Below are 22626 nucleotides of genomic sequence, written 5' to 3'. Positions count from 1 at the left end.
GTTATGGGTCAATATTTCTAAGTTTAAGAGATTTTTTACAATATCATTACTCATTTCCCCTCAGCCAGAAATGGGATAAAGTATATAAACTCGACAATTAATGGAATCTTAAGATTTCTTCTTGGCTGATGATAGTAAATAACATTTCTAGCCCGTGAGCAAAGCCTGAATACTTTGAGTCAAGATTTCTAATTTCTTGGCGGTTGATGATAGTAAAAAACATTTCAAACCTATGAACAAAGGTCTAAATGTAATGGGTCAGTATTTCTAATTTTAAGAGATTTTTGACTATATAATGATTCATATCACCTTGACCAGAAGTGGGATAATGCCTTTAAAATCTACAATTAATGGAATCTAAAGATTTCTTGTCGGTTGATGATAGTAAATAACATTTCAAATCTATGAACAAAGGTCTAAATGTAATGGGTCAGTATTTCTAATTTTAAGAGATTTTTGACTATATAATGATTCATATCACCTTGACCAGAAGTGGGATAATGCCTTTAAAATCTACAATTAATGGAATCTAAAGATTTCTTGTCGGTTGGTGATAGTAAATAACATTTCACACTTGTGGACTGAATCTTAATGTAATAGGACAATATTTCTAATTTTAAGAGATTTTCTTCTATATTATACTCATATCACCTTGACCAGAAATGGGATAATGCCTTTAAAATCTACAATTAATGGAATCTTAAGATTTCTTGTTGGTTGATGATAGTAAATAACATTTCAAATCTATGAACAAAGGTCTAAATGTAATGGGTCAGTATTTCTAATTTTAAGAGATTTTTGACTATATAATGATTCATATCACCTTGACCAGAAGTGGGATAATGCCTTTAAAATCTACAATTAATGGAATCTAAAGATTTCTTGTCGGTTGGTGATAGTAAATAACATTTCACACTTGTGGACTGAATCTTAATGTAATAGGACAATATTTCTAATTTTAAGAGATTTTCTTCTATATTATACTCATATCACCTTGACCAGAAATGGGATAATGCCTTTAAAATCTACAATTAATGGAATCTTATGATTTCTTGTCGGTTGATGATAGTAAATAATATTTCAAATCTATGAACAAAGGTCTAAATGTAATGGGTCAGTATTTCTAATTTTAAGAGATTTTTTACTATATTATGACTCATATCACCTTGACCAGAAATGGGATAATGCCTTTAAAATCTACAATTAATGGAATCTTAAGATTTCTTGTCGGTTGATGATAGTAAATAACATTTCAAATCTATGAACAAAGGTCTAAATGTAATGGGTCAGTATTTCTAATTTTAAGAGATTTTTTACTATATTTTGACTCATATCACCTTGACCAGAAATGGGATAATGCCTTTAAAATCTACAATTAATGGAATCTTAAGATTTCTTGTCGGTTGATGATAGTAAATAACATTTCAAATCTATGAACAAAGGTCTAAATGTAATGGGTCAGTATTTCTAATTTTAAGAGATTTTTGACTATATAATGATTCATATCACCTTGACCAGAAGTGGGATAATGCCTTTAAAATCTACAATTAATGGAATCTAAAGATTTCTTGTCGGTTGGTGATAGTAAATAACATTTCACACTTGTGGACTGAATCTTAATGTAATAGGACAATATTTCTAATTTTAAGAGATTTTCTTCTATATTATACTCATATCACCTTGACCAGAAATGGGATAATGCCTTTAAAATCTACAATTAATGGAATCTTATGATTTCTTGTCGGTTGATGATAGTAAATAATATTTCAAATCTATGAACAAAGGTCTAAATGTAATGGGTCAGTATTTCTAATTTTAAGAGATTTTTTACTATATTATGACTCATATCACCTTGACCAGAAATGGGATAATGCCTTTAAAATCTACAATTAATGGAATCTTAAGATTTCTTGTCGGTTGATGATAGTAAATAACATTTCAAATCTATGAACAAAGGTCTAAATGAAATGGGTCAGTATTTCTAATTTTAAGAGATTTTTGACTATATAATGATTCATATCACCTTGACCAGAAATGGGATAATGCCTTTAAAATCTACAATTAATGGAATCTTAAGATTTCTTCTCGGTTGATGATAGTAAATAATATTTCACACTTGTGAGCAGAATCTTAATGTAATGGGTCAATAATACTAATTATAAGAGATTTTTGACTATATTATGACTCATATCACCTTGACAGAAGTGGGATAATGCCTTTAAAATCTACAATTAATGGAATCTTAAGATTACTTCTCGGTTGATGAAAGTAAATAATATTTTGCACTTGTGGACAGAATCCTAATGTAATGGGTCAGTGTTTCTAATTTTAAGAGATTTTTGACTATTTTATGACTCATATCACCTTGACCAGAAATGGGATAATGCCTTTAAAATCTACAATTAATGGAATCTTAAGATTTCTTGTTGGTTGATGATAGTAAATAACATTTCAAATCTAGGAACAAAGGTCTAACTGTAATGGTTCAGTATTTCTAATTTTAAGAGATTTTTGACTATATAATGACTCATATCACCTTGACCAGAAGTGGGATGATGCCTTTAAAATCTACAATTAATGGAATCTTAAGATTTCTTCTTGGTTGATGATAGTAAATAACATTTCTAGCCCGTGAGCAAAGCCTGAATACTTTGAGTCAAGATTTCTAATTTCTTGGCGGTTGATGATAGTAAATAACATTTCAAATCTATGAACAAAGGTCTAAATGTAATGGGTCAGTATTTCTAATTTTAAGAGATTTTTTACTATATTATGACTCGTATCACCTTGACCAGAAGTGGGATAATGCCTTGAAAATCTACAATTAATGGAATCTTAAGATTTCTTGTTGGCTGAATATAGTAAACAACATTTAAAACCTATGAACAAAGGTCTAAATGTAATGGGTCAGTATTTCTAATTTTAAGAGATTTTTTACTATATTACGACTCATATCGCCTTGACCAGAAATGGGATAATGCCTTTAAAATCTACAATTAATGGAATCTTAAGATTTCTTGTCGGTTGATGATAGTAAATAATATTTCAAATCTATGAACAAAGGTCTAAATGTAATGGGTCAGTATTTCTAATTTTAAGAGATTTTTGACTATATTATGACTCGTATCACCTTGACCAGAAGTGGGATAATGCCTTTAAAATCTACAATTAATGGAATCTTAAGATTTCTTGTTGGCTGAATATAGTAAACAACATTTAAAACCTATGAACAAAGGTCTAAATGTAATGGGTCAGTATTTCTAATTTTAAGAGATTTTTTACTATATTATGACTCATATCACCTTGACCAGAAATGGGATAATGCCTTTAAAATCTACAATTAATGGAATCTTAAGATTTCTTGTCGGTTGATGATAGTAAATAATATTTCAAACCTATGAACAAAGGTCTAAATGTAATGGGTCAGTATTTCTAATTTTAAGAGATTTTTGACTATATTATGACTCGTATCACCTTGACCAGAAGTGGGATAATGCCTTTAAAATCTACAATTAATGGAATCTTAAGATTTCTTGTTGGCTGCAGAAAGTAAATAACATTTCACACTTGTGAGCAGAATGTGAATGCAATGGGTCAATATTTCTAATTTTAAGAGATTTTCTACTATATTATACTCATATCACCTTGACCAGAAATGGGATAACACCTTTAAAATCTACAATTAATGGAATATTGAGATTTCTTCTTGGCTGATGATAGTAAATAACATTTAAAACCTGTGAGCAAAGCCTGAACACTTTGAGTCAAGATTTCTAATTTTAAGAGATTTTTTTACTATATTATTATTCATATAACCTTGACCAGAAATGGGATAACACCTTTAAAATCTACAATTAATGGAATATTAAGATTTCTTCTTGGCTGATGATAGTAAATAATATTTCAAACCTGTGAGCAAAGCCTGAACACTTTGAGTCAAGATTTCTAATTTTAAGAGATTTTTTTACTATATTATTATTCATATAACCTTGACCAGAAATGGGATAACACCTTTAAAATCTACAGTTAACGGAATCTGAAGATTTCTTCAGGACTACTGATAGTAAATAACATTTGAAACTTGTGAGCAGAATCTGAATGCAATGGGTCAATATTTCTAATTCTAAGAGATTTTCTACCATATTATTATTCATATCACCTTGACCAGAAATGGGATAACGCCTTTAAAATCTACAATTAATGGAATTTTAAGATTTTCTCTTGGCTGCTAATAGCAAAGCACATTTCTAGTTTGTGAGCAGAATCTGAATGCAATGGGTCAATATTTCTAATTTTTAAGTGAGTTGGGTTTAACACCACTTTTAACATTATTCCAGTTATATCACGATGTGTCAGCTTAATGTGGGAGGAAAGCCTGAAGTGATGGTGCTGACAAACCTTGAAGCATTTTTGGGGTGAACCGGGATTCGAACCAACCATCATAGGTTTCTGGCGGATCCAAGGGACGCAACTCTGCACAGACACGGCCACCTGTGCCCCCTCTAATTTTAAGAGATTTTTAACTATATCATCACTCATCTGCCCTTGACCAGAAATGGGATAACACCTTTAAAATCTACAATTAATGAAATCTTAAGATTTCTTCTAGGCTGATGACAGTAAATAACATTTCAAACCTGTGAGCAAAGCCTGAACACTTTGAGTCAAGATTTCTAATTTTAAGAGATTTTTTTACTATATTATTATTCATATAACCTTGACCAGAAATGGGATAACACCTTTAAAATCTACAATTAATGGAATATTACAATTTCTTCTTGGCTGATGATAGTAAATAACATTTCAAACCTGTGAGCAAAGCCTGAACACTTTGAGTCAAGATTTCTAATTTTAAGAGATTTTTTTACTATATTATTATTCATATAACCTTGACCAGAAATGGGATAACACCTTTAAAATCTACAATTAATGGAATATTAAGATTTCTTCTTGGCTGATGATAGTAAATAACATTTCAAACCTGTGAGGAGAATCTGAATGCTATGGGTCAATATTGCTAATGTTAAGAGATTGTTGACTATATTATTACTCACATCCCCTCAACCAGAAGTGGCATAAATGTTATGCTTTCAAGAATGAAAGGAATCTTGAGAGTTTTGTTTTCTGAACATTGTCATTCACATTTACAACCTTTGAGAAACATGTACTTTGACAATAAGCTTTGAATATGAAACTACATAGTTTTAAAAAAAGCTTCGTCCCCTTCACAGCTGTAATAGGCTAACTGATCATCATGGAGGGACTGACTGCACAATGTATGACATTGTGCTAGGTCTGTACCTGCCTTGATAGAAACCACAGAAAAAGGTAAAAAGTAAAGGTATAATGACTTACCTACACATTCTCGTCTTTCAAAGAAATATTATCTTAGAAACTTCAGCCACTTGGCCTTCAACAGCAAGGACCAGACGACCATTTTGATCAAGTTGTAAAGGGAGGATAACTCTTACTGTTGCTTTGTCTTGCAAATTTTAATGTCAATGATGACAGAGCATGAGATAACAAGTTCAGTTCTCTATTAGTAATGGGTTTATTAAATATATGTTATCTGTCTTAAGTTGGTAATTTTGAAACCTTTGTAAATATTTCAATCATATTAAATAATATCATTTAGGTTCATCAGTTAGGGTCTCCCCAGAAATATGAGGACATTTTGCTGGCAAAACGGTTATGAAAGCTTCAACGTATTTATGTCAATAAGCTACCAGGAATGGTTCAATGAGTTTCCCAGTTATTTTAATACTGACCAGGAAGGAGATTTTGTCATACCAGGTATTACATATGTATTTTTTTCCTTTAAAACAATGAGAAAAAGAATAGGGTGGTGGGTGAATCAAAGGAACATTAAAGAAATCTTTTTTTAACAAGAGAAATCTTTTTCAACAATTTCTACTCTAATATTTCTATATGTAATTAGTTTCTTTTATTTTTTAAGTTAGACTTCTAAGATGAAGCACAAACTTGTTTCACATCCTGCATCTGCTATGCCTGGAAGCAGTTACATGTACCTCCACCATTAATATAAGAAAATAGTTGCTTTTATCATCATGTACACAATAATCAAATGGAGTGATTTTGAATAATTGTTACCACTAAAATCTAACATGATAATGATAGTAATATTTACAAAAAATGACTTTGGGACTTGAGAATACAAACAAAAATACACACATCAGTTGCCAGAGGGCTGTGCGGTGTTGGGGCTTAGAAATCCCTTGAACAGTACAAATTTAACTGTACCCCTTTCAACTCTGACATGTTGAGTATTCATTGTTTGATGTTAAATGACACACTTAGTTATATTCAAAATAATTAATATTATTATATTGATGTACATACCCTCCCACATATATTTTGTGAACATCATGGCCTATTGTACAATGTCATGAGTATTTATTCCTAGACATTTACCTGCTGTTTTACTGTGTATGAGAAGAAATATGTCCAACTCTCATAACTCTTGCAAAATTGCATAACACAAACATCCTAGGAACTTGAATTATTACGCTTGTATCCCCACCAATGAGTGGCATAACAACCTTAAAATACATAAATTAGAGAATAATTTTATTTTCATTTGGCTTTTTCTATTTTGTAGGAAACACTGTGTTCAGAAGTGGCCAAGATAGCTATTTAACAGAAAATTTACTCTGTTATTAAACATGTCACCACCTCACAAAGGTTATGATATGATAGACAATTAAATAATACATTTGGGAGTGATATCATGGTTAGAAATTAAACATGGCAATGGGCAGTAATTACAGATAATAAGCAACACGACCATATTTATAGGAATTGCATTTTGTCATGAGCGATATTGTATTCCGCTTTAGTTCCGCATTACCACTTTTATACGCTGCTATATTTAGCTGCAAATGTCGGACATCGAGTCAGTAGCATTGCCATTGGCGCACTTTGCAGAACGGAGTAAAAATACAAAACACAAGAAGTGCAGATGATTTTGCTCTTATTAAATGTTTGTCAATTAAACACATAGTTGCATGCCACAGATATAATTCTCTACGGTGTTTATCCCAGTTCTGGTCGTATCCCAGTTCTGGTCGCTACAGACGTCGAGATAGTGTCACATAATCCGATCCGATCCGATCCGATCCGATCCGACAACAGAGCCTGTTGAGATAAGTGGATATCATAGTAGGTTGTCGCATATAGATCAACGTGATCTGTACAAGCAGTAGCAGTTGTGCAGTGTACGTATAATGTATATCACGATGAGCAGGTTATGTTTGATGATGCTCTGTCTACTGTGTCATATATACAGATGTTGCAGTTCCAATGGCTGTGACAGTATCGATCACTGTAACTGTACTATACTGGCTACTGCTGTGTCCACTGACGAACTTAGGATCATTCTCACCTGTGGTAAGTTACCTTCTGTTTAGCTTACCTTGTGAGCGGCCATCTTATATTGTTTGTGATCATTTGGGAATTACTCATGGTTCTATAACACGTCAAATGTACTTTGCTTTAGTGAAGAATCGGTAACAGTTTAATCAATAAGTTGAATTTGTTGGATACGATCACATACATGATCTCGTTAGTCGCCTTTTACGACAATCATAGTCGCCTTTTACGACAAGCATAGTCGCCTTTTACGGCAAGCATAGGTTGCTGAAGACCTATTCTACTCTGGATCTTCGCGTGTTTCTACTCGTCCGAACAGTGACAACGTATAGCAATACCCCCCAAATGTTTGAAATTTTACTACTAACCCTTGGGATACCTTTAACATTAACAAAACTGGTCCGGTCAGATTAATGCTACTTTCCACCCCTTATTTAAGGGGCTTGAATAGGCACTGGTCAGGAGGAGTCAGTATACTGTGTCTGAGTGGAGTATCCATGTTAAACTGCGGCATGGTATGTCAGTGGGCGGCAAGCACTATAAAACCAACATTTGTCCAATATAGAACAAATAGCGACACACACAGGTGCATGAACGTCGCAATATGAGTGCAATAATCCTGAATGTGATAATAAACCCTATTTCACCTCACCTCTTTTGCTTAATATCCTGCCAGAAAGATTTATGCCTGAATCCTGTATGGTGTGTAATTGGGAGAAGAAAGAGCGACAATACTCCTGCGTACTTTGTAAGGTTTGTTTCCTCTACCATACAGTCCTGTTTCGAGGGATCCGATCCCAAACCCATGATATTGTGTATGAAACTTACCATACGCGAACACCAAACCATTATACATGTGCTCACACCACTTTAACTCGGAGACGCAAATTGTAGATGTGCTTAAAGCGATATTCACTCCCTCATTTAACCCAGACTGAGAAATCTGCCTACAAATTAGGCGAAAGTGATATATGATCGTGACAGTATTCTGGATGCGGAACTGTCTCGATTGCAATTTTTTAAAAATAATGAGTGTTATCAAAGTGGACGTGCAACAGGGCATGAGACAATGTAGTAAAGAATGAGAACTTATCCTGTAGAATATAGCCCCAATCAGGATGTCATCAAGACTGCCAGTCCAGTAATATACATGTACTAGTATCGGTTAGAGTCACGTAGTTGTTAGCCGGCAGTTGGATATTAATATACAATCAGTTAAATCTCTAGTAGGCTTATTAATAGTCTGTCTTACAGACCCTGACACAAATATATATCAAATACAGCCCATGCAAGTCTATAATGTTTGGCAAGTCTAGATCACTGCAGTATCAGGATGAAGAGAGTCACTGGGCTCCTTTTTATTATTTTTTATTAAGATAACTGAACAACTGTTTTTTTTATGTACGATATGTTCATTTCAGAGACTAGATTTTAGTCTAACTTATTAACTAATATTTCATTTTTTACAGATTCATTGGAGAGTGGAGACCGTGTCACCTTGGTGTTGAGTGCTGGGGTAGCTACCGGTGCCCCGGTATGCCTCAGCCACACCCTCTCCCCTACCATTGACACGTGGTACTGGTTCTGGTTGATGACGTCCATGTCTTTGGGGATTATTTTCCTTCGTCTGTCCTTCTGGAAATCCCAAGCCTCTATCTTGAATCATCACCACGTCCCCTACCCGATCCAGGAACAGCGTGAGTGTAATTTAAATATGAACATGTGTGCTTGTCAACGTGCTTTTCTTAAGAAGTATTACGGCTAATTTGTAGAGGGAAATACCTAGCTATATTGACACGGTAACAAAAGAAAAAAACGATATCGACGTACACAAATAATTAAATCCGGGCGACTCCCGTCACTTCGAAATCTATCTTAAGCCTAATGCTTAATATGAAAGAGTGAGTGAGTTAAACTATAACGTCGAATCGCCATTATTTCAGCCATATAGAGTGTCAGATGTAGAGATTTAGAGAAAATGGGATGTTGCGATTGCAGGTTATGTTTAGAAATTTATAAAGCGAAATTGTGAGATAACGGGACTTGAAATAACGAGTGCCAATGTATAATGTAATTAGAACATAATTTGTTCTAAGATTTGAAAACCTTTTTCGTTCTATGAAAATGTTCTGCATTTTCATTTTCAGATGGAATTCCCGAGGTCCACGGCGTGCTATTGTGTTCCTAGACTGTACATAGATGTCCTTTTGCACCACGACTTCAGATGAATACGCCTGCAATCAGACGGACAAGCATTGTTACGGAACATACTGCTTGGAAACAATGCACAAACAATGTCTTTTTACAGTTGTACAGCGGACGCCATTGGCTTGTTTGATATACACATATGTCCAATAATTGATTCCTTCCGTTTTTTGTAGTTAATGGAGTATATAGTGCCATTGTCATAATATCACACTGATATGCTTTGTCGAAATCTATATAATTGGTTTTCTTTTGAATAATTGTGTAATTATGACTCATTTGAACTACTTTTTCGCAAAATATTAAGGTTGATGCTGTCCTTTTGTCATTAATTTAGATTTAAACTTTCACATTTCGTTTCAAATATTCATGTCACCTATTTTGTAAATATAGTAAATAAAGTGACGATCATAAAATCGCTCCTAAAATAGTGATGATACCCAGTGTTCCCGAAAAGGTATCCTGCCTCAATTTGCAATATTGGCACACACATGCAAAGGCAAGTCAAGTGTCCACCAGAAAAAGGGAAGATATGTCAAAAGTCGAAATAGGAATTTTGCATCGGACATCAGTATTGTCACTGATGCGTCAAATTTGAAAATGTCCTCCACATGCCTACAATAAAACCTTTTGAAAGTTTTACTAAGACCTGAATGTTGTAATCTTGATGAAACTATGTTGAGCAATGGTCGTATGACGTTCTTTGAAATCTTGGTAGAAAGAGCATTCTCGACTGTACCTCAAAAGTTGTCAAATGTAGACACTAAAGGCTTGAGCAGCTGGACTATTGCTCGGCATAAAGGGAAAGTTGACAATTGGGAAGGTCGCAGTCATCCCTCTTGTGGATATTTTTTCTCATTATGAACCTTTATGCGGAGATCTAAAAATGAAACAGAACAGATGAGCCGCTCTCGCCCTTGTCTCTTATATTTCTAGTTCAGGTGGGTAAATCAGTGGAAAGGAAATTGGCTATTTGACTGTTATTGAACTGTGTGAGCTGAAGCTTAAGTTAAATTTCTTATCCAAATTCCCTTTTTGTTTTTGCCAATCCGAGAAGAAATTCTCACTCGTATGCATAAGGAGGGGAGACCAACTGGTTTGAGGAATGACATATTTTGTTCGCCATACAGTGTAAATTCGCGGACAATACTTGGCCAAAATTCATTGAATCATCTTCGATTTATGTATCTCATTGTGAATAAAAAATAATTCAATCAAGTCCATCTTATTTTATAAAGCATTTTTTAACGCCGCGCTTGACAGCGGCTTGTAAATAGTTGTGTCGGGGCCAGACAAACCAGTGATTGATACCATGAACAACGCTTCACACCGAGGGCACTTTGACACCCTATCAACCAAGCCACCAAGCCTGACCATCAGATCCCTTTAGTCGCCTCTTACGTTGTGGATTCGGCAGTATAAGCTCCCCATGCCTGTTGTAAGAATCGACTCAAATGTTTGTTGTTTACCGCTGCACTCAGCAATATTCCAGCTACATGACGGCGGTCTGCAAATAATCGATACGGCAAGCATTGGTTGGTATTCTACCCCGGATCCTATCGGGTCCGACTCAAATGGAGATCGGGTATAACCACAATCACTGACAAACAAACACTGATTAGTAAGTGGCTGTAGGAAGAGCAGTTGCGTGAGAGAGATCACTTTCTGTCAATATATAGACGTGATTGATACAGCAATTCATGAAATAATTATACTGTAATGAACTCATATAAACTATATATACTATTTATTCACGTTCTCTTTGAAAAGACACATTCCATCAAGACTTTAATATGTTAACTGCGAATTCAAAGAAGAAAAAGACAAAATCATAATTTCTATTATCGACCGACATGTCGAGGAAATTTATTTAAACTGAGAACGTACATTTGTATGGTCAGATGTTTCATCTTAAAATTAAAATCATAGTCTTTAAAAACAGGTGAGAATATATTATTAAAATGTTGAATGATGAATAAATATGTTTTAACAAACTGATTTCAAAAGTATTTCCATATCCGTGAGCTTCCCTCATTTAACGACAGCTACAAGCAAGTGTTGCTGTGCAGCTTACATGGTGCGGAACGTAGTTCTCATGTTCATATCGAATCCTCAATAAGGTGCACGAGTCGTTATTCGGTTTCGATCGGAACGGTTTGTCAAAATGGTGTGTGCAACGAGTGGTGATCCTAGAGTTACCTCCCTTCCACCGGAGCTTGATACTCGTTGTTTTGCAGTTCAACGTTTTTTAATATAACAATCAAATGCGCATGTGATCGTAAATCCTGAGTTTTTCAGTGCATATTTATGTCTCTGCCTCTCGGTGACAAACAGTTTATTTTGTTTTAAGAAAAGACGCCATTATTACCGTAAGGTAATCTCAGAGGTGAATCTGGCGCCTGCCAACACGGCTCCGTCATTGATAGTTTGACGAGTGTAGTGAATACAAGGAGTTGTAGTGATGTCGCCAAGGATGCCCACTGTGTCCGACTCACTAGCTGCAGCAATGGTGAGCGTGTTGTTGACACTACTGTGTGTGTCTGGACTGTCTCTGTGTCCTGTAGTGGTCCTTCCGCAGACCAGTCAGCCAGGCCAGTATTTCGACATAGAAACTGTTGGTTTGTTGTTTAACGCCGCACTCAGCAATATTCCAGCTATATGACGGCGGTCTGTAAATAATCGAGTCTGGACCAGACAATCCAGTGATTAATGTCATGAACATCGATCCACGCAATTGGGATACGATGACATGCTTCAACCAAGTCAGCAGCCTCACCAACCGGTCCCGTCAGTCGCCTTTTACGACAAGCATAGTCACCTTTTACGGCAAGCATGGGTTGCTGAAGACCTATTCTACCCCGGATCTTCACGGGTGAAATGTGTGACTGGTGTTCTGTGATGTGTGATCAAGCCGAGATTCAGACCACATTGGATAAATGCTTGAAAAACAGCCCATGTAAGTACGGTTCTTGATTCCAAAAATCATTTTGCATTGAATTCTGACTGTCTCAGGGTTTTTTTAAGTTCGTCTGTTATGAGACATAGTAAAATATATCCAAATATGGGCAGAAGCTGAAATGTTTATTACAATCAGGTTAATTAGGTTAAACAATCTTTGGAAAGAATCAGAAAATTGTTTGTATCTATTTCAACGCCGCACTTCCTGATATTCCAGCTATAAGACGTCGGTCTGTAAAAAATAGAATCTGGACCAGACAATCCAGTGATTGACATCATGAGCATCAATTGATATAATGACATGCCATGAACTAGGTCACCGAGCCTGACAACTCGATCCATGTCGTCTCAGCGCAGGTTGCTGGGGATTTATGTTCTTACCCGAAATCTCCACGAATGTCAAAAAAGTAATTGTACAAAAATATCCATATATACGAGTGAATTATGTGTATTATAGTCATAAATGAATGAAGGGTCAGATCGAATTAATTTTTTTAGTCCGTGCTACCACACGAAAAAATGACATTGTTTAAAATCTACGAAGGCAGCTGAGGTTAATCTGATCATACGTGAATAATTATCTCCCTTTGATTAAGCCACTCTTCCATTCTCGCCTATACGAAGTCAAATGCAAATGTTATAAATGCCCTCGTTGGTCTGAGATGAGAGAAACATTGAAGCGTCTGTACAATCCCCATGGTAAACCCGTCAAGTAAATGGAGCATGGTTGTAAGAGGCGACGAGCGGGATCGGGTCGGTTGGTTTGTTGTTTAACGCCGCACTCAGCAATATTCCAGCTATATGCCGGCGGTCTGTAAATAATCGAGTCTGGACCAAACAATCCAGTGATTGATATCATGAGCATCGATCCACGCAATTGGGATCGATGACATGCCTCAACCAAGTCAGCGAACCTGACCACCCGGTCCCGTTCGTCGCCTCTTACGACAAGCATAGTCGCCTTTTACGGCAAACATGGGTTGCTGAAGACCTATTCTACCCGGATCTTCACATTGTGGCAATTACACTTTCCTCTCGCCTCTTTAGAACCGTCTGCACATGTTTCTCTGTCGTTATGTTGAGCTTTGCGATCATGTCATGTCCCATGAAATGTTAGACACAAATAATAATAAAGTTTGTTTTAGTTTTGCCATGGATACTGATTATTATAAAAGCATGTTGGTCAGTGAGTTTGGTTTAACTCCGCTTTGAAGAATATTTTAGTAATACCACGACGTATCAGTTCACGTGCGTGTGTGTGTTGGGGGAGGGGGTAGGGCCGGGGGGGGGGGGGGGGGGGGGGGGGTGATTCAGGTCGCGATCGTGCACGTTACCACTTTGGTGAAACCTGCAAGCACGGGAATGATGCTGACAGACCATTGATCATAATCAGGGTGACTCAGGGATTCGAACTCATACTCAGATGGCCCTTTTATGCTCAGCATTGCGTTCGTCATTTGAAACCCTGTTGATTTTATGTTGCATTAGAATAATTTCACACCTGACCTGGATGACAAATATATAAACGTCAACGTCAGAGGCGTTCGCTCGTCACGCCGAAGGCCCCGGATCGACCCCCCACATGTGTACAATGTCTGATCCCCATTACTGGTGTCCACCGTCGGGATATTGCTGGAATATTGCTAAAGGCGGCGTAAAACCATATTCAGTACTCACTCAACGCCAGAGAATAACCAGTCTCTCAAACAGATTCCATTGGGCGCAAAGGGCAATATAGTGGTGAACAGAAGAGTCAACAGTAATGAGAACTGCATATTTGGAAATGTACCAACACGGCATGTGTTTATATGTCAGCCGTTTGTGAAATCATCTTCACTCAACACACAGCATATGACGCAAGTTTCCTTGTCAATACAGTGAGTGAGGTGGGTTTGACGCCACTTTTAGCTATATTCCAAACATATCACGGCGTGTGGATACTAAATATGGGCTTTCACACCTTATTTTCCCATAGTGAAAATCGAACCCGGGCAATCGGCATGACGAGGTAGCGATTAACCACTAGGCTACCCCACTGTCCCTTGTCAATAGAGATTTACCAGCACCACAATGACTGCAACTAATGGTATCACGTCCGTTATGTATATACTACAATTAATCGTTTAAAGATGGTAGGCATATTAGTTCTTACTATTTGTGTTTATGAAAGAAACTCTTCAACAAAAGGCCACTTTTCACCTTCGCGCGGTTGTCTCGGGACGAGCCACAAGGTTAATCTCAACTTCCGGTGCAATCCGCTGAATACACGAGACGATATTTTGCATTCCGCCGCAGTCAGTGCACGCAGTCAGTGCACGCAGTCAGGCCTGAACGCACGGAGTCTCTCAACGTGAAGAACAAACATGAGAGGACTTATTGTTGGTATTGTGAAGATGATCGTCGCTATGAAGACGCGCACGATGTCTCAGATTCTTCTTATTCTGACGCTGATGAACATTATGTTGTCACACTGTGTCCCTGTGTGTGGCCCCAATCAGTTTTTCGACGTGGACACTCACATGTGTGACTTCTGTGATATGATCTGTGACCACCCAGAACTACAAGATACTCTGGTCAAGTGTCACACTTATTGTCCAGGTAAGATGGAATATGTACTTATCCGTTTACTTTCTTTCTTTTATCCTCAGGGGCTGTCGGGTAGCCTAGTGGTTAAAGCGTTCGCTCGTCACGCCGAAGACCCGGGTTCGATTCCCGACATGGGTACAATGTGTGAAGCCTATTTCTGGTGTCCCCCGCCATGATATTGCTGGAATATTGCTAAAAGCGGCGTAAAACCATACTCACTCACTCACTCATTTATCCTAAAATACTATCCTTGACAGTTGTCCGAATTAGAATGTACTTGACTACACTTGCCTTCAATACCAACAGTTGTTAATAGACGTACGTATGTTGTTTATCACTCCCCCGAAACACCAGGCAGCTAAGACTGATCTCCATCTGAATATTAAACCGGTTAAATTGACGGCGTATGCCTGTCGCATGTTTGCATGTGTTTAAATTAAGCCTAGGTTAACTACCAAACCTTTTATTTATCCTCCAATATGTTGCAAGAGCAGATAACTATTAAACAATTATCATAAACACTCCAGTCAAATATCATTTGCTGATTCTAATGGCGAGAAACATGTTGACATGTGGTTACAACGGCTGTAAGTGTACCATTCAATGATTCGTTGGCTATATCAGTGTGCTATTTATAGTCCAGGTTAATCTTGTTCGTACAATCGTCGGACCAGCCTGTGACGTAAGGCATTTGTCATGTGATGCTATTAAGAATAATATTGTACTCTCTGGTGTCATTCAATAATAAGCCGACCTATAAAGTATCCGGGGTAGAATAGGTCTTCGGCGACCCATGCTTTCCATAAAAGGCGACTATGCTTGTCATAAGAGGCGACTAACGGGATCGGGTAGTCAGGCTCGCTGACTTTGTTGATGCATGTCATCGTATCCTAGATGCTCATGATGTCAATCACTGGATTGTCTGGTCCAGACTCGATTATTTTCAGACCGTCGTCATTTAGCTAGAATATTGATGAGTGCGGCGTTTAATAACAAACAAACAATACTAAGCCATGTTGTGATCTGTAGTTTCACTGTCAAACGTACTCGTGGGTACAGCTATCGCGTCAATAACCGATGGTCATTGAGTGCCGTGTTTCATTGATGATTTCATTCTTAAACTACCACTATCAAGTACACCTGGGTATTCCTTTTCGCGAACACCTGGTATCATCACTATTTGATAGTGATTCATAAACACATGCTCATGATATTGTGGAAATCGTACTGTCGACACTGCTTTATGCAGAGATTTCTGTTGGTTGTGGAAAGGGGTTTGTCCCTTTATATAATTATGTGTGATGACGATGTGGTGATACAATAACACACCAACTGCTATGTTGTACAGCTTTAGCTGACGCAAGGAATACCCTTTACTAGCATCTATATGAAACGTTAAACAGAACAATACATGTGCATTGAAGGTTGTAGAGATGATGAAGTGAAAATTGTGACATTTCTCAGTTGTATAAGTCCTATTGTAGAGGATATGAGCCTTATATTTTAACAGCTGGGCTGAATTCATATCATCTGTATCAAGACTTAAGCTCCTGGAACATACGGTCAGTGATCCGTCCATAGACAGTAACAAATCTCGCACCAATAGTTTGCCATGTAAATAAGCAATATTGTAAAACTATCAATTTCTCTGCATCGTGTCCTTTAGAATATGTATTGTTAACATGATTACAAATGTATGTCACTCTCTAAAACTAATGGAGGAAATAAAGAACAATAATTCATTATGGGGCGGCGGGGTAGCCTTGTGGTTGATGCTTTCGCTCGTCACGTCGAACACCATTCATAAAGGAGCAAACCCTTTGCATCGCCACATTCTCGGCCGTGTCATGCCGACCCATGGAATATTGATAAAAGGCGGTCTACAACCCGTGTCACTCCACCGCTGTACTTCCGCGTGTTAGTTGAATGAACGTGTTATTTATAGTCAAGGTTAATCTTGTTTGCACATTCGACGGATCCGTCTGTCACATAAGACAGTTGTCAGGTGATGCAATTGAGACGTTAGCTCTCTGGTGCCGTTCAATACCGGGGGCCATGTTGTAATATGTACTTTCACTCGCGGCTACAGCTTTCATGTTATAGCCACAACTGATGGACGTGAAGTGCCGGGGTTTAATCAGACTTTCATTATTAAGCTATAAGGTACGGTGGGGTAGCCGAGGACCCTTCATACACTACTCACTCATCCGCTGTAAACGCCAGTTTAATTACAAGAGTGAGTGAGTGAGTTGGGTTTTTAACGCCGCTTTTAACAGTATTCCAGTTATATCGCGGCGTGTCAGCTTAATGTGGGAGGAAAGCCCGAAGTGATGCAGGTCTCAGACGTTTACCATTTCGGTGAAACCCACGAGCACGGGTATGGTGCTGACAAACCTATACACATAATCGGGTCGAACCGGGATTCGAACCCACAATCATAGGTTTCTGGCGTGCCCAAGGGACACAACTCTGCACAGCGAATGCGGGCGCCTTAGACGACTGGGCCATTAATTACAAGAAGATATGTTTCTTCGATACTGCGATATGAATTTATAACATGTACACTTACCGACGTATTTACACATAGGCACTCCCCACCTTATCATATACCCAAAATGATACTAGTGTGTCCCCGGTGGAACTACCTCATGAGCATTTGTGAATATTCATGACTTTTGTTTCAAAGTACAGTAAACTACGGTTATAACGAACTCAAATGGACCACTTATTTTAGTTCAATATAACCGTAGTTCGTTATAAGCAGATATACAGCATATATACAACAAAAGCCCGGGACTAAAAAATAAGTTCGTTATATCGGTCAGTTCGTTATAAGCGTGTTCGTTATAACCGTAGTTTACTGTATGTTTTTGCAGTTAAAATTAATATATGTAGTGTCCTAAGCAGAAATATTGTTGTAATATGTGCGACTACATTTTCAATCACAAATATTTTGATCGCAGCTTTCTTACCAACGAAGAAACCTGTGACAACGTTGACAACTGGAACACCGTCTCACGTCGTCGCTACAACTACGTCAGCACCTCCGCCAAGTGTTCACCTTCACGGCGCACACGTTGCCCTGATAGCACTGGGAACCAGTATAGTCGTTGTCGCTGCTCTAGGTGTACTGGGCATCGCATACGGAGACGAGCTGTGGAAGATGGTGAAGAAACTCATCCCTCGCAACAACGTCGACGACGAGGAGGCTGTGAAGTACCCTATACAGGAGGTCGGCGCTAGGAACCACGACGCAACAAACGTATTTCCTGTTCCCAATGGTATGTTGAAAACAATAATTAAAACATGAAGTCTTTGATGTCTTGTTTTTTCCTGCAGTGTGACTAGGTATATTAATACATAGCAAGCTGGACATTATACACTCGTAAGAGAACAACAGCTAATAACCTGACTTCTTACATCTCATGTTTGTTCTTTCTCCAGATCCACTTATTCCAACTGTTGCTGTGGCTGACTGATTACGTTTGTCCTTGTCACAGAGGGACCGTTTGTGCTTCAAATTCATTCATCTCATAAACTATTATAATACTGCGTCATGGATCATCGAGGGGCTGTACCACTGCTTCATGGGCTACGCGGGACAATACATGCATGATACAGCAAGTCTCTTCAGTATCACTCGAAGACAGCGCCATCTTTGATAAGGTACAGATACACTGAAGGCTGAACCTTTGACTGACTTCATCATTGTCATTGTCGACATCGGAATAGGGTATCACTCCTATCCTTCACAACAGGTGCAACCTACGTAGATCTCCATGGCAGGAACCTGTCAGTCTACCAAAGCTACCAAAGAAACCGTTACAACTCTTTGTAAAACACCGACTCAATGCTTCTGTACATACGCCTTCAGACATTCCTGAGAATGAAAGGTTGAATGATTGTGTTTCATGTAATGCGGAAATGTCAATAGATTATTACACAGCAGAGGCGCAACCTTTCTCCGTCATCGTCAATGGCACTATTGCCATCAGAATAGTGGATCACTCCTACACTTCAAAACAGCTGCGAGCGATGTAGACCTCCACGTCTGTGTCCTACCAGTCAAGGGGACCCAAGAATGTTTGGAAACTATATATTTATATGCGACCAAACCTGTGCATCTGTACATATGACTTCAGACATTCCTGAGAATGAAAAGTTGAATGTGTTTAATGTAATGTGAAATGTCAATAAAATATTTTTCGTTTTGTATCTTTCACCACGTTACACATTTAAAATGTAATATTACGCTGAACTACAGAACTTCTTACTTAAATAACTTATATACCATGTTTACCATGTTGGTGGTTGGTTGTTTAACGCCTCAATCAGCAATATTCCACCTGACGGCGATCTGTAAATAATCGTGTCTGGACCAGACAATCCAGTGATTATTATCATGAGCATCGATCCACGTAAAAGACGACTATGCTTGTCGTAAGAGGCGACCAACGGGATCGGGTGGTCAGGCCCGCTGACTTGGTTAATGAATGGCATCGTATCCCAATTGCATGGTTCGATGCTTATGATATCAATCACAGGATTTTCTGGTTTGACTCGATTATTTACAGACCGCCGTCATATAGCTGGAATATTGCTGAGTGTGGCGTTTAACAACAAACCAACAAACAAAGTTTACACAGATCTTTGTGTAAGAAATGAGAGGTCCTGTCAACCGTCAAACTCCATGGTTTGGTGCGGAAGGACAATCACGACCTTCTTAAGTTTGTCGATCATACTCCGTATAATACCAGTGGTTACATCTTTAACCACACCAAAGGCGTCAACCAGATCTGCACAAGACACAGGCACAAGGCTCTACACAAGAGCCAGGCACAAGGTCCTGTACAAGGCCCAGGCACACTGCTCTGCACAAGACACAGGCACAGGAATGTTGCTGAGTGCGGCGTTAAACAACAAACCAAAAACCTTGTACCACGAGGGCCGTGGCTCACATATAGATCACTGGAGTGTCTGGTCTCGATCATCTACAGACCGCCGTGATATAGCTGCAATGTGGCTGACTGTGGCTTGAAACAGCATTTCATTAAATTTGAAACTTCATTAAAATAAACATCTAAGTTACATTTCAACATTGATGTTGGTGACGATATTGACACTTACGGAAGAAAGAGGTTCTCATGCAGCAACGGAAACTGGTTTTGTAAACGCAGTATGTCATCACTTGTAATTTCATTTTTTTCTACCGTACAATCTGCTTCCTTCCATGAGTAGCCAGTATATTCACCACGAACCTTCGTCAACTTTCCAGAGTTATATCAAGTAGGATAATTATATTGAATCTGTCAGTATGAGTCCATCCTCTGAGCAATACGTAAAACTGTCTACAGAGGAATCGGGAGACGAACCGCCCCAAGAGAAAAGGAAGATGGACCCCACGGGTCTTATCCTATCTCTAATTGTGCCAATTCATTTTCTTGAGGACATCTTTGAAACATATTCCCATTACATGAGCGGTAGCTCTGGGAGTTTATTGAAAAATAATTTGTCCCAGAAAATGCTTGTAAAAAATATGCTTATCTAGTCCCTATTGATGGATACAAACTCCCAGGACCCCGCCCTTAACCCAGACTATCAAATGGTCGGTCCATGATTCTAATAACCTAGATTTTTATCATTATTAGTGTTTCGGTAGATAATCAAGACTGATTCATCTCTGTCGCTGACGTTATATATTTAAATTATGACACATGGACATGTGTAAATATCCGTTTACAAACTAAACGTATCCGTTAAAGCATCTTAAGCAGATTAATAAGCTTATTAAGGGAAGTTATTTGTCTTTGGAAACATATATTACTTCACCGCAATATATCAATGCCTTCACTTTAATATAGAACCTTTAATCACAATTAACCCAAACACGACGGGTAGAAGGCGTGGTTTGCCCCGAGTGGCAAAACATCCGTCTCTGTGGCTCTCAATCTGTTGCAGATTAATATCACCATCTATTTAAATGTCCTTATTTTAGCTCTCATAGATATATGCATTTACAGGGAAAATATTTAAATGTTAGATATATTTTATTTAAGTTCTATTTGAACATTGAAGTTGTGGACGATATTGACACACGGATGAAATAGGTTCTCATATACACCAGCGGAAACACCTGACTACGCTGATGGTGACGAGTCATGGTTGATTACGTCACAGAGATTAATCTCAACCCAAGCGACTCACGACTTCAGCCATCCCCTGCAGTCAACTGCAGTCGACACATCAAGACACACAGCGTGAAAATCTACACCAAACATACCTCTGAACACTGTCTCTAACAAGATCAAGATGTTCAATGAGATGCTGCTGATACTATTCCTGCTGCTGATGCTTGATCTGATGCTCTCCCACAGTCATCCTGTGTGTGGGCCGAATCAGTTCTTTGACCCTGACTCGAATATGTGCGACTACTGCAGTGTAACCTGCGACGTGCCCAGAATACAAGGAACTCTCGCCAAGTGTCTGAAATATTGCCCTGGTAAGAACCTCTACAGTTATTGTATTCTAAACTTGCCCAGCTTCTGATATTAAAAGACAATGACTTAAGTACGATTCATTCTGGTCGCTTGGCTATTCGTTCATAGTTTAGCGTCACTATAAATTGGTTGGTTGGTTTGTTGTTTTACGCCGCACTCAGCAATATTCCTGATATGTGACGGCAGGCTGTAAATAATCGAGTCTGGACCAGACAATCCAGTGATTAATATCGTGAGCATCGACGACATGCATCAACCAAGTCAGCGAGCCTGACCACCCGATCCCGTTCGTCGCCTTTTTACGGCAGGCATGGGTTGCTGAAGACCTATTCTACACCGGATCTTTACGGGTTTCACTATAAGTATGCAGTTAGGATACTAAACATAGTTTTGACTTCATCATTCATTGTAAACACCTTGGAGATTTGTCATACATACCATATCATAAGCCGGTTACGCGTACAACCCGGTGAGTAGCACTCACTGACCCCCTGACGTTAGTCCTGCACCATGACCGTGGAATATATTTATTTTATGAAAAAAACATAATCTAGAAATGCATACAAAATCAAGTCTACCCAGCTCAAGCTAGCTCTATTCCACAGCATAGGGAAGTTTTATTTTATTTTTAGAGTCAAGAAGGATATTGTGTAATATAAGATTTCAGAGACTAAATGTTAGTCTACCCTGACGTCACCTGGCAGAGTGACCTAGAGATTAATCTCAAATAGGCAAATCCCGTTGACATTCCAATAGATGTAAAAGGTTAAGTATTATCTTGACCCTTATAATAATTCTATTTTGTCAAATCAAACATAAGACCGCGGTTTCTATTTGCGGGAGTATAATATATCATCGCCCGGCATTCTACTTCCGCGAAGTTATAGCCCAGTGTAGTGTTAACAACAGCGAGATTAATCTTGAATGAGATCATACTACGTCAGCTGGATTTCGGAAAGACCTCTGCGAAGCGACTGTAAGATTAACGTTG

General features: G+C 38.1%; 1 protein-coding gene across 1 annotated transcript; it reads left to right on the top strand.

Annotated features, from left to right (window-relative positions):
* The first annotated feature begins 14859 nt into the window (after positions 1-14859).
* LOC124151983 lies at positions 14860-19319 on the top strand. Its single transcript, XM_046524697.2, has 3 exons — positions 14860-15150; positions 18102-18419; positions 18583-19319. Exons 1-3 carry the CDS (start codon positions 14916-14918, stop codon positions 18615-18617), a joined length of 588 nt encoding a protein of 195 aa, XP_046380653.2. The 5' UTR covers positions 14860-14915; the 3' UTR covers positions 18618-19319.
* The last annotated feature ends 3307 nt before the right edge of the window (positions 19320-22626 follow it).

Source organism: Haliotis rufescens, unplaced genomic scaffold (genome assembly GCF_023055435.1).
Source record: "Haliotis rufescens isolate VD_foot unplaced genomic scaffold, xgHalRufe1.0.p SCAF_11, whole genome shotgun sequence".
In the NCBI taxonomy this organism is placed as follows: domain Eukaryota; kingdom Metazoa; phylum Mollusca; class Gastropoda; order Lepetellida; family Haliotidae; genus Haliotis; species Haliotis rufescens.
This window is presented reverse-complemented; position numbering and strand designations above follow the sequence as displayed.